The following is an 11,008-nucleotide window of genomic DNA, read 5'->3' on the forward strand; positions in this document are numbered from 1 at the left end:
TTATCGCTTTTGAGCTATTTGGCAGCATTCCGGGCTTTGTTTTATTCAATGCAAGGCTATGTTCATATTTTATGGACTGACATGAATAAAATAATGTCGTGAAAAATACACTGAATAACAAATTAAGACATTCAATACTCTCCGTTCATTAGGAATATTCAGTTTTTTTTCTTGACCATTTTTGTTATTAAAAAATATTACATAAATTTAAAAAAAATTACATTTATTGGGCATTTTAGTTTTACATTTATATATAGTTTTAATTTTCCATTCTTTATTACAAATATATTTCAAAAATTTCGAAAATAAAATAGAGTAATAATATTTAAAAACAATAAGTAAAACTAATATTTTTTTAAAAATAAAAATATTCCAAAACCAAAAAAAATCTGTTTTTAATTAAAAACTTTTTAACATAAAACAAAATACTAAAATAGCAACCCTGTGATACAATAACATGTGCTATTAATTTCCAAACATGAAGCAATTTTCCCACCATCGAACCTCACTTGAATGCAATCCTGCCATAAAAACCAAAAAAAAAAGAAACATGTTCGCAATTAATATGGAACATGTCAACAAATCCCTCCTGACCGCTTTTTTTTCTTGGTGGTTGTTTTTGTTGTCACAGGAAGTGACCAACATTTTTCCAACACTGTTAAACACACACACACACCAACACACTCCCCCACCCCCTCTCACTATCTGCTTCTCCTCTGCTGTCACACACACACACACATGGAGGGTGCCGTGGGTGTGTGTGAATTTTTAAAGCTGTTGTGGAACTTTGCGGGTCAGGGTGGCTTTGCGTTAGCGTTAGCGACGGCGGCGGCGAGCGAGGAGATTCTTCGCCCATCTTCTGGTATGTTTCTACTTTACCATTCAATAATGTACAAAGTTATTAACCTGTAATTTCTCTCCTTGACTTTCATTGACGGCAATAGACGTCCAATGAGGGACGACAATTCAATTCGATTCTGATACTTAGGAAAAACTAATACAATTGGATGTTAAAGTTAGTTTAAATCCCTTAGGTTGTTCAAGGCTAAATGTATTTTATGTTTGAACAAATTGGATTCATTGTAGGATATTCATTGTTTTTAGCTTAACTTCAAAACTGCTTAAATACACGATTCTGAATAATTATCAAAAAACATGTTATAGGGTTTGATATGGAACTTGAACTTAGAAACAGCGCTAACTCTTAGCATAACTTTAAAGAAGCAGTGTCGCGCTAAGCTAATGTATAGTTTAAATTTAAATACTTCATTTAAACGGTGTTTGTAGAACTTAGTAAATATTGTTTAGTTAGCTGCTAACTTAAGACTACTAACTGTTAGCATAATGTCAAAATAGCAGTGTTGCGCTAAGCTAACATAGAATTTAAATATAAATACTTGATTTAAACAGTGTTTGTAGAACTTTGTGAAAATTGTGTTGAGTTAGCTGCTAACTGTTAGCATAATGTCAAAAAAATCAGTGTATGCTAAACTTGCATATCGTCTTTCATAAACAATGTTTGCAGGATGCAAAGTGTACATTCGCCTTATGAAAATTGTCTTTATCTAGCATAACGTCGAGTTTTCATAGACAAAAAAAAGGAAAGTTGTCCCTTACAATATTTTGGTAAACATCTCTCTCACTGTTGCTAAGGCCCAAACGCTTTTAATGGCATCACAGTAGCAACATGAGCGTCAAGATCCAGCGGGAAAAGGACGTCCCGAGTGGGTGGGACCGGCACCCCCAGCGCGCACACCCGCCGTTGGGGCAGTCGGCCTCCTACCAGCCGGGGGTGAAGCCCCCCCGCTACCGGGCGCAGTGGAGCTCTGACTCGGACGCCGATGACGACGATTGTCGGGCCGACTCGGACGGCGTCTACAGGCTGGTGTTGGTGGGCGACCGCGGCGTGGGCAAGAGCAGTCTGGCGGCCATCTTGGCGGGCCTCAGCGAGAAAGACGAACAACCGGGAGGTGAGTTAACTCGATCAGAAATTTTTTTGAACGTTTGTATCGCTAGTTAATGTTTGTCGCTAAAAAAATGCAACTTATAGTCCAGAAAATACGATCATTTTTTAAAAATTAGCTATTAGCTATTATTAGCCACTTCAGTTCATAAAATGTGTAATTTTTGGATTTTTTAATGACTATAACAATTTATTAATCTATTTTTTTTTAATTACGAAAACAGGTTTAATGACAATCAATTTTTAACTAATTTCAATGGCGTCGGATCAATCTCGGCGCGACCGCTTTGACTTTGAACGACCTCATCGACGGACCGTCTGCCGATGGCGAGCGTATCAAGTGATCGACTCCACGCTAGCCAGGCTCACCCTTTTTTCCCCACCTACCTTTTTCCAGAAGAGACGTACGAACGGACGCTCACCGTGGACGGCGAGGAAGCCGCGCTGGTGGTGACGGACACGTGGACGGACCAACAAACGGTGAGAACATTGATCGGAAAGATGTAAACGGACATTGTTGCGGATGACATTTTATTTTCTTCAGGACGGTGAAGTGTGTCCAACGCCGGGCGACGCGTACGTCATCGTGTACGCGGTCAGTGACCGGCGCAGCTTCGACGTGGCCGCCGAGCTCGGTGGCGCCCTTAGGGGTCGACGGCAGGCTGACGACATTTCCGTTATCCTGGTGGGCAACAAGAGCGACCTGGTGCGTTCCAGGGAGGTTGGTGTTGAAGGTAAGGATGTATCAAAGGCATTTTTTTGAAAAAACTATGATATATTGCGTTTCGCAATTCTCCTATCCTTCCAAATTTATCTTTACACTTGAAAACAACAACAGCTTCGTGCACTTCCACTCCCGTCCACTAGTTATCAGCAACGAGACGCCCTGAAACTACACAATGTGCTTAGGTGGTCAATTGCGCTTGGACACAGGAGGGCGCTGTTTCTCATCAAGTTTCATATTTATTTTACTCCCCAAACAAACAAAATAGGATTCTTACTTATTTGAATTTATTCATTATCCGTAAAGCTTATCCTTGCACGCAGTGCGCTGAATTATTAATATTTAAAGATAACCATTTTTGACTGCTATAAAACCTCTAGAATCCTCTATTTGCAAAAAGAGGAAAATACACCATAGGCCATATGTTGTTCAACCATATTATATACTATAATATTCAACCAGGTTTAAAAAATAAATGGATGTAAATGTACTGTTATTAACGGCATCGAAGGCCTTATTTTTAATATTTTCCTTTTTTCTCCCAGAGGGCCGAGCGTGCGCGGCGGCCTTGGACTGCAAATTCATTGAGACGTCGGCAGCCCTGCAGCACAACGTAAGCCAACTGTTAGAAGGCGCGGTGCGGCAGATCCGCCGAGGCCGCCGCCCACCTTCGTCCCTACTACACCGGGAGAGCCTGGCCCAAAAGGCTCGGCGTTTCCTGGACCGCCTGGTGGCACGCCACCGCCGTCACCCTCGCTTGGCCGTCAAAGTCCGATCCAAGAGCTGCCACGACCTGGGGGTCCTCTGACGGGATCAAAATCCTTCCAAGTGAACAAAATGGACGTTCAAAAAGAAAACTCCTTTAAAATCAGGTTAGGTTTTCAAGTATAACATTTCATAAATGGACGATGCCTTCAAACTTGGGTTAAGTTTTTAAAAATGAACTCGTTTTTTGTGGCTCCGGCATTTGTATCCATTTACTGGAGAGAAAAAAAGTCACCCTTTTGTACTTTGTTTCACCCTGGCGCACACTCTTTCCACACACTCCAATATACACAAAAGTAGATGGATGACGAGTGTCCAACGTTGATTTGTAATGGAAAGAATGCAGCAGGCAGGCCCGACTGGATCCGACCCGGATGACACACAAACGCCCACTTGGGCCCAGCCGCGTGTAAACATCCTCTGCCGGTTGTACTAAATTAACCCGTTTACCCCTACAAACCATTTTGATTGGAGGCCTGCCAAACCCTCAGTGAAAATAGATTGAATGTCTATGCTCGTCAGTGCTAGTCCACAACATAGTATAAATATCTATAAATTGGATACTACAAAATAAAGAAGTCGTCAATGGTACTAAAGCATGATCAGTCGCTGTATGGCTCCCCCTGGTGGCCTTTTGAAGTGGGACGACTTGCATCGAGCGGTCGCTGCCACTCGTCCCAGTCAAAAATGATTTGACGCCTCAACAGCACTAAGACATGATCATCCGCTGTTTGGCACCACCTACTGGCAGTTAACAGGTACTTCCAAAACCCGCATTGCTACACGTTAGAACGTTTTTCACAATGTTGAATAATCCTGATGTGTTTATTTGTGCCTTTAGGACAGTAAATTCCTTCCCTCCGTCGCCTCGCAACATGTTGATGCAAATTTCACAATAAAACGGAGAGGATTGGATTGTTGGAGTTTTCTCGGCTAATTAATCTAAGATGGGCGTTGGCGACCCCTCCTTCTCTTGCCTGAATTAGCACAGGAGGAAGCATAGTGAAGCACTTCAAAGTAAAGGTCTGGGTGAGCGCTTGTAACATGTTTTTGTTTCCGAATGTACCTATTACAGAAATATAACAAATATATAGATATATTCATATAACTATTGACCACAAAGCATGTTTTGAAAATTTAATTTCACATATTTAAAACTAACATTTTATTCTGATTTTCTAATACAATTCAAATTAAAACGAAAAAGCATACCATTATTTTTAAACACAAAACTCATTATTGCTGATTTTCTTTGCACATTTTTACTAGCACAAACGACATTTACAACCATTTTCCCAAGGCGAATTGCCTCTTACTAATTGTACTCCCTTTTGTTTTGATAAGCCAAGCGGAAACAGACAATCACTTCATTCCAAATTACTACTAAGAATCGCACGCGGCGAGGTTGAGCGAGTCTGGCAAAAAATCAAATTTTTCTCCCATATTTCTGCAAATTTACTCACCAACAGGATGAACAGCGCAGGTAAGGAATCAAACCCGCGACCCGCGCGATAACAGGTTCCACAAAAGAAGAGAAAGTTAAACGTATAGTATACCGCCCACTTTTTGCTGACTCCGGATCAGTCTGTACCTTTTAAGATTAACTCACGTGAAATGCATTCATTGCTTCTTACAGGTTAAATCACTATGGACGGCCACACGCGTCCAATCAGTTTTTCCTTCCGAATTGGATTGGACGCCTGTCGCCGTCAATAGCTAGATTTGGTATTTAAGGAGTAGGGGGGCGAAAACAGCTGCGGGCGTTTGCGTGCAAGGAAGGAATTTTGCACACGGCTTGAATGTCTTTACAGTAACGGGAAACCTAATTGTGAAACCCGACGCCTTTTTTTCCCACCTTCTTTATTTGGCCAACAAGTTCATTTTCTTTATGTATTTACTTATTTTTATATACATCAGGGGTTTCAAATGTGGTTGACGGGAAAAAGAATACCGGCTGCATCACATATATACATATATTCCCCCCCAAAAAGGGGCTAATTTATATTGTGCAATCCTTTTTGGATTAGCATTAGCTTGAGCTAAGTAGACAACTCTAAATTCCCAGAGTGGAAAATGGAACGAAAAAAAAGTTTTTATTGTGGTTATCTTTAACGTATAAGTCAATTCATTCGTTTAAATTATATATTTTATTCCCCAAGTCATTTTTTAATGGCCTATATCTGACTTTTTTTATTCCTTAAAAAAACTCAATTTTTAGTTGGTTTAAAAGGGTATGGTATATTTTTATACTTATCTTTTTTTATTATGAATGATTTGTTGAATGATTATTTGTTATCTCCCACACAAACGGATTGGACGTCTATGAGTGATGAACTCGTTTCAACTCACCGCAGAAGTATGAAATCACCTACCCCCTACCAACTTGGGCTCAGAGCAGCCATGTTGGTACAGGCAACTTTTCCTTTTAAATGGATGCATTGACATTCAAATGAAGTTTGAAATGTCTGCCACCCTCCCTCATCGTATGGATTGGGCATCTACAAATTGATGTCTTTTGTGCATTTCAGTGTACCCACCTTTGGCCACGCCCACTGACCCATTCAACAACATGCCCGGTTACGAAGGCATGGGCCAAGGTGGCGGAGGTAAGATGGCCAACTTTTTGTTATTTCATTTAAATGACGTCCATTTTGTAGCACCAGCCTCTAAAATCCAGAGATTTTTTTGTGTGCGTGTTTTCAGGTTTCCTCCCTCCCCCCGCACCCGCTGAGCCGGTGGCCCCGCCCCAACCGGGTCTCGAACCCGAGGACTGGAGGTCAGAGCTATTTGCACGTAAAAACATAACATTTTTTATATCCAAACGCATTTGTTGGTTTTAGTATTCCATCGTTGTCGGAGGACGCGGCTCGTGAGGCGTTCCGGAGCTTTGCCTCGTCCAATTGCTGCTACAGCAAAGCGCCCACCACTGACGGCGTCATCACGCAGATGGAGCCCTTCAACACTTACAGGGTGAGCCAAAATGCTAAATTTACCCCCTTATCATCACTTTTATCACATATTTTGACCAACTTTCCAAATTTTATTGTGTAAATCAAGTTTAAGTGTCCTTTGGGTAAAGCCATTTCTTGCAGAATAACCCGAATATTACAAGAAATGTAATGTTTGTGTCCAATAGTATCGATTGGAGACATTTACCGAGTCCAGATCAACTGAGTGGGGACACAAACCTCATGATGGTACACACACACACACACACACACACTAATTTGCAGACAGGACAAAAAGTCTTATTAACATGTATGAACGAGCAGGCGAGATGCCGGATTTCTACACCCAAACGGCGCCCCGACCTTGGGAGATTCAGGCCACGCCCCCTAATCTCTTCACCGATCACACGGAGCTGATCCGCGTGCCATACACGTCCTCCGTAAAGGTACGTGTGCTTTTTTTTTTCGCTACACACCTAGCGCTGCGTGATATGGAAAAAAAAGGTTGTTTTATTTTAGCATATGCCGTATTTTGTGGACTATAAATCGTACAGGACAAAAAATAGTACAATGCAAAGGGAACAAAAATTATATACGTCGCATTGGAGCATAAATTATAGCTTAAAAACAGACTTCTGGAAAAAGTTTCACTTGAGCATTAATTCCCAACTATGAAAATAAGTGCGACTTAGAGTCCAGAAAATACGGTAAAATATTTTGTATTATTTGGTTAAAAGTAATACAACAATTATGACATATTTTCCTCCACTCACTTTATTTATCAATTGAGATTATTTGACCTGACATGAATGATAAATGTATTAAACTGCAAAATAAAACAATCCAGTGTAAACGGACTGTAGCATACATATTTTAGCTCAAAGCTAATTAGCTAAGACTTATAGGTAGCATAGCATTCAGAATATTTGAGTACATTTTGTTATTGAAATGAATAGTGTGTTGCTATTTTCAATTATCTTGCATGCATTAAATCAAAAGGAGAAAATTATGTTTTGGTATGATATTGTTTATCTATTATATCGAACTATAATCCATCTTTTTCAATTGTGTGTAGGATTGTCACGACTGCACCGCAACGGGCAAGAAACCTTGTAAGGAGTGCAAAGGAAGCGGCAATGTAAGTGTAAAAAACTGCTAATAATTGGTCGCCTGCCACCGATAAACTCGGTTCAATGAACCCGTTTGTTAAAATTGACAGAAATCGTGCTGGGTGTGTCACGGCAAAGGCACCAAGAACGACGAGGACTGCTCCCGCTGCAACTCTACTGGCCAAGAAAAGTACTGCACAACGCCGACAGTGTCCTTCTGTGCCGTTGCCGTTTGCCAATGACGTGGCGTTACGTCAACAGGTGCAGAGAGTGCAACGCCAAGGGCTACCAGAACTGCGAGACGTGCAAAGGGAAAGGCCAATTGCTGACCTTCATCCAGCTCAAGGTGCAATGGTGAGTCGTTGTTCCTAATTAGCATCTTCAGGTACTGTTTGTTTCATGCTATGGGCGGCCTTTTTGTGCCATTTTCGTCCTCTGCGCACGTTGCCGCTGCTCATGTGAACATTTTGTCTGTTTTCTTAAAGGCGCAGACATTTTGCAACAAATACAGTAATCCCTCGAATATCAAGATTGACCAAACATGGCCGCAATAATCGAAAAATCGCAGTGTCATTCCTAATATAACCACCTTTTTTTTCAATGCTGAGTTCTAAGTAGGAAGAGTTTCAGCGTGGATATCCACATTTTGATGAACTTAAAATAATAATAATTAATAGCAGAATTGCTGGCTTAAAAAGTTCATGTAGAAGCCTGTATACCAGTGGGGCGGGTAAACTACGGCCCGCGGGCCATATACAGCCCGCTAGGATTTTCAATCCGGCCTGCCGACGTTGCCCAAATGTTTTTTTTCCTCCCCAAGATGGCGCCGTCACGCGGAAGCCAGTGGCAGTAGCTCTGTCCACTCTTAATTGTTTTTCGTGTTTTACAGCCCTTCTATCTTTTTTTAAATGTCATTTTAATATTTCTTAATACATTCCTTTTGATTTTACTTTGTACTTTATACTTTTGACTGAAATGATGAGTATATTAATACTTAAGTCCTTTTTTTCTGTTTATGTTTCATATGTACTGTTAACGGATGCACTTTTTTATATGTATTGTATCTTGTGCTGACCCGCCGGCCCATATGTCAAATTTTGAACGCCAATATGGCCCCCGGGCCCAAAAGTTAGCCCACCTCTACTGTATACGCTAGCTAAACTGGCAAAATGGACCTCATAAGTGACATAAAATCCAAATGCCATTGGTCCAGAACATCCTCACCCCAAGACTGTCCATATTATGTTGACGTGTCCAGGACAAACAACGTGGAAGATCACACAGTGGATCAGAACAGCGGCTTGAAAGTGGGCGAGTTGGGCTCTGTTAGCGGCAAGGAGCTCTTCAAGAACAACGACTACCTGGTACGTTTTACACTTGAGACGAGTGCCGTGAGAAGGCTCGTTATTTGTGTCTGTCTTCTCAGGTGTACCCGTTGATGGGCTTCCCCCACCCGGCCATCGGCGAGGCGTCGGCACGCCTTGTTAGAGAGCACCAGGCCAAGTATGGCCAGAACTCCAGGATCCTGCAACAGGTACGTCATTGCGTCACAAATGTAAGTTAATGCTGTTCCATGTTTTAAACTGTCAAGGGCAGCTAATCAGTTTCTGCCTCAGTTTAAGGTCGCATACTTTTGTGTTCATTGGGAGTTTTTGAATGTACATCTTGTATAGATTTACTGGATTTTCTCACATATTAGCCGCCTCCGCGTTTAAGCCACACCCTTGAAATGGTTGAATTTGACATTTGCATTTGAGTGTGTTTACATGGTCTTAGTTTGTGTGGCTTTTGTTTGGGTAACGCGTGTGTGTGTTTTTGTTTCTGCGTGTACAGAGGCAGATGGTGGAGTTGATTCCAATCTCCAAAGTGAGTTACAAATGGAAAGGCGACTCTCACGTGTTTTACGTGTTTGGCAACGAGCAGCAAGTCAGCGCCGACAACTACCCTGCCAAATGCTGCTGCGTCATCCTTTAGACGGGAAGGGCCCAGGCTCCGCCCCTTTCTTCTTCTTCTTCTTCTGCCCTCCGTGGCCTTCAGTGGAAACAAAATGTGGGAAGATTCGGCTGGTGAATGCTGGAAGTAGGCTCGAAATATTACATTTACTTTGGGAAAAAATAGGATTAGAAAAATTTGGACGGTTTTGAAGGATTTTCGGGGGGAAATTAAGCAGAAAATAGGATAGTATAATTTTAAAAACATTAAATTTTAAATATGTTTTACATTGTATTATTAAAAGAAATAAGAGAAGCATAAAATTTGATTCTGAATAACACTAATTTGTGATCATTGTCACATTCAAAAAATATTAAATAAGGAAAAATATGGTATTTTACACTATAATTATAAAGAAATATTACAATTTAGAGTGGATTAAAACAATGTTTTCCACTTAAAACTAGACCAAAAGTGGCATCATTGGAATATTATTGTCAACGGAATTCAATCGGTACCGATTAAAATGTCATAATTGTATAAGTAAATGATTGATGATTGAAATATATAAATAGTATTTCAGGGGAATAGATAAACCACACACAATAACCTCTTTTTTTATTGATTCGCTGAGTATAAAAGTATAAATATATCAAAGCATTGTTGCATCATAGCAAGTTATTGTTGTGAAAAATAGAATCCAGCATTGACCACTTAAATGAATGCTATTAGCATTATTTACCTTCCATTTATAGCACTTATAACATTTAAATGCATCGTAATAGTCTGAGGAAAATATATATTTACTTTTTTTGGGTTGGTTTTACGTTCGTCTTGTGATATTTTTGATAACATTTTGATTGTACGGCATCACGTCGTGCCTCGGGTGTTAAACCACTAACCAGATGTCCAAATATTGCCATTTTTTTAAAGCATTATTGCCAGTTTTTGGCATAATTACCTCATCTCGGCTTCCGCTTTTATTTTGAAGTCCAAAGCAAACACTGAAAAAGAGTATTAATCAGTAATCCGTATTTACATATACTTGTCTTGTGACATATTGACTTTTGCATGCAAAAAAAAACACATTTAGCGATAAACTAACCAAACAGATGAAATGACTAGATGAAACATGACTTAACAGCTAGTAACGTGCACTTATTGTGTTTAATGTCAAAACTTATTAACTGTCACTTGCACTTTTCCTTCTCAAAATTATTTGGATAGCTAAGGAGCGTGCCAAGGAAAAAACATGTTATGAATTGTCATTTATTCACTATTGTAAAACAAATAAACAGAGGCTATTATGATATTTTAACATCATTTGTCATCTAATCTAGCCCCCCAAATATATAGAAATGTATAGTATAACAATCAAGAAGGCACAGTAAACTACATGTAGACAAAATACTTTACAAAGTGCAAATTCAACATTTTTGTTTTATCTACGTCTATTCCGTATTCATTTAAGAATTAAACTGTACTAGAACTGAAAATCCTTATTTTGTGCCAAAACATTTTATCGTAATAAATTAATTAACTGGAAAGGATAACATGAGTTTGCTAG

The 11,008-nt window shown here is 40.0% G+C and overlaps 2 protein-coding genes across 2 annotated transcripts; both read left to right on the forward strand.

Annotated features, from left to right (window-relative positions):
• The first annotated feature begins 328 nt into the window (after positions 1-328).
• Positions 329-4,365, forward strand: LOC144203489 (GTP-binding protein REM 1-like). The gene is made up of 5 exons (XM_077726959.1): positions 329-862; positions 1,654-1,970; positions 2,361-2,443; positions 2,508-2,697; positions 3,233-4,365. The coding sequence occupies exons 2-5, from the start codon at positions 1,688-1,690 to the stop codon at positions 3,493-3,495; spliced, it is 819 nt and encodes a 272-aa protein (XP_077583085.1). The 5' UTR covers positions 329-862; positions 1,654-1,687; the 3' UTR covers positions 3,496-4,365.
• A 411-nt stretch (positions 4,366-4,776) lies between these two features.
• On the forward strand, positions 4,777-10,753 carry LOC144203657 (protein SSUH2 homolog). The gene is made up of 12 exons (XM_077727200.1): positions 4,777-4,935; positions 5,981-6,058; positions 6,156-6,228; positions 6,293-6,422; positions 6,589-6,649; positions 6,725-6,846; positions 7,476-7,538; positions 7,620-7,699; positions 7,771-7,863; positions 8,768-8,873; positions 8,936-9,043; positions 9,343-10,753. Exons 1-12 carry the CDS (start codon positions 4,923-4,925, stop codon positions 9,481-9,483), a joined length of 1,068 nt encoding a protein of 355 aa, XP_077583326.1. The 5' UTR covers positions 4,777-4,922; the 3' UTR covers positions 9,484-10,753.
• Positions 10,754-11,008: the final 255 nt, after the last annotated feature.

Source organism: Stigmatopora nigra, chromosome 10 (assembly GCF_051989575.1).
Source record: "Stigmatopora nigra isolate UIUO_SnigA chromosome 10, RoL_Snig_1.1, whole genome shotgun sequence".
In the NCBI taxonomy this organism is placed as follows: domain Eukaryota; kingdom Metazoa; phylum Chordata; class Actinopteri; order Syngnathiformes; family Syngnathidae; genus Stigmatopora; species Stigmatopora nigra.

Coding starts and splice junctions, on each gene's coding strand:
- LOC144203489 (XM_077726959.1), top strand. CDS start 1,688: ATGAGCGTCAAGATCCAGCGGGAAAAGGACGTCCCGAGTGGGTGGGAC. Junction 2,444..2,507: donor CGTGGACGGACCAACAAACG/GTGAGAACATTG, acceptor TATTTTCTTCAG/GACGGTGAAGTGTGTCCAAC. Junction 2,698..3,232: donor CAGGGAGGTTGGTGTTGAAG/GTAAGGATGTAT, acceptor TTTTTCTCCCAG/AGGGCCGAGCGTGCGCGGCG.
- LOC144203657 (XM_077727200.1), top strand. Junction 6,229..6,292: donor CTCGAACCCGAGGACTGGAG/GTCAGAGCTATT, acceptor TGTTGGTTTTAG/TATTCCATCGTTGTCGGAGG. Junction 6,650..6,724: donor GGGACACAAACCTCATGATG/GTACACACACAC, acceptor ATGAACGAGCAG/GCGAGATGCCGGATTTCTAC.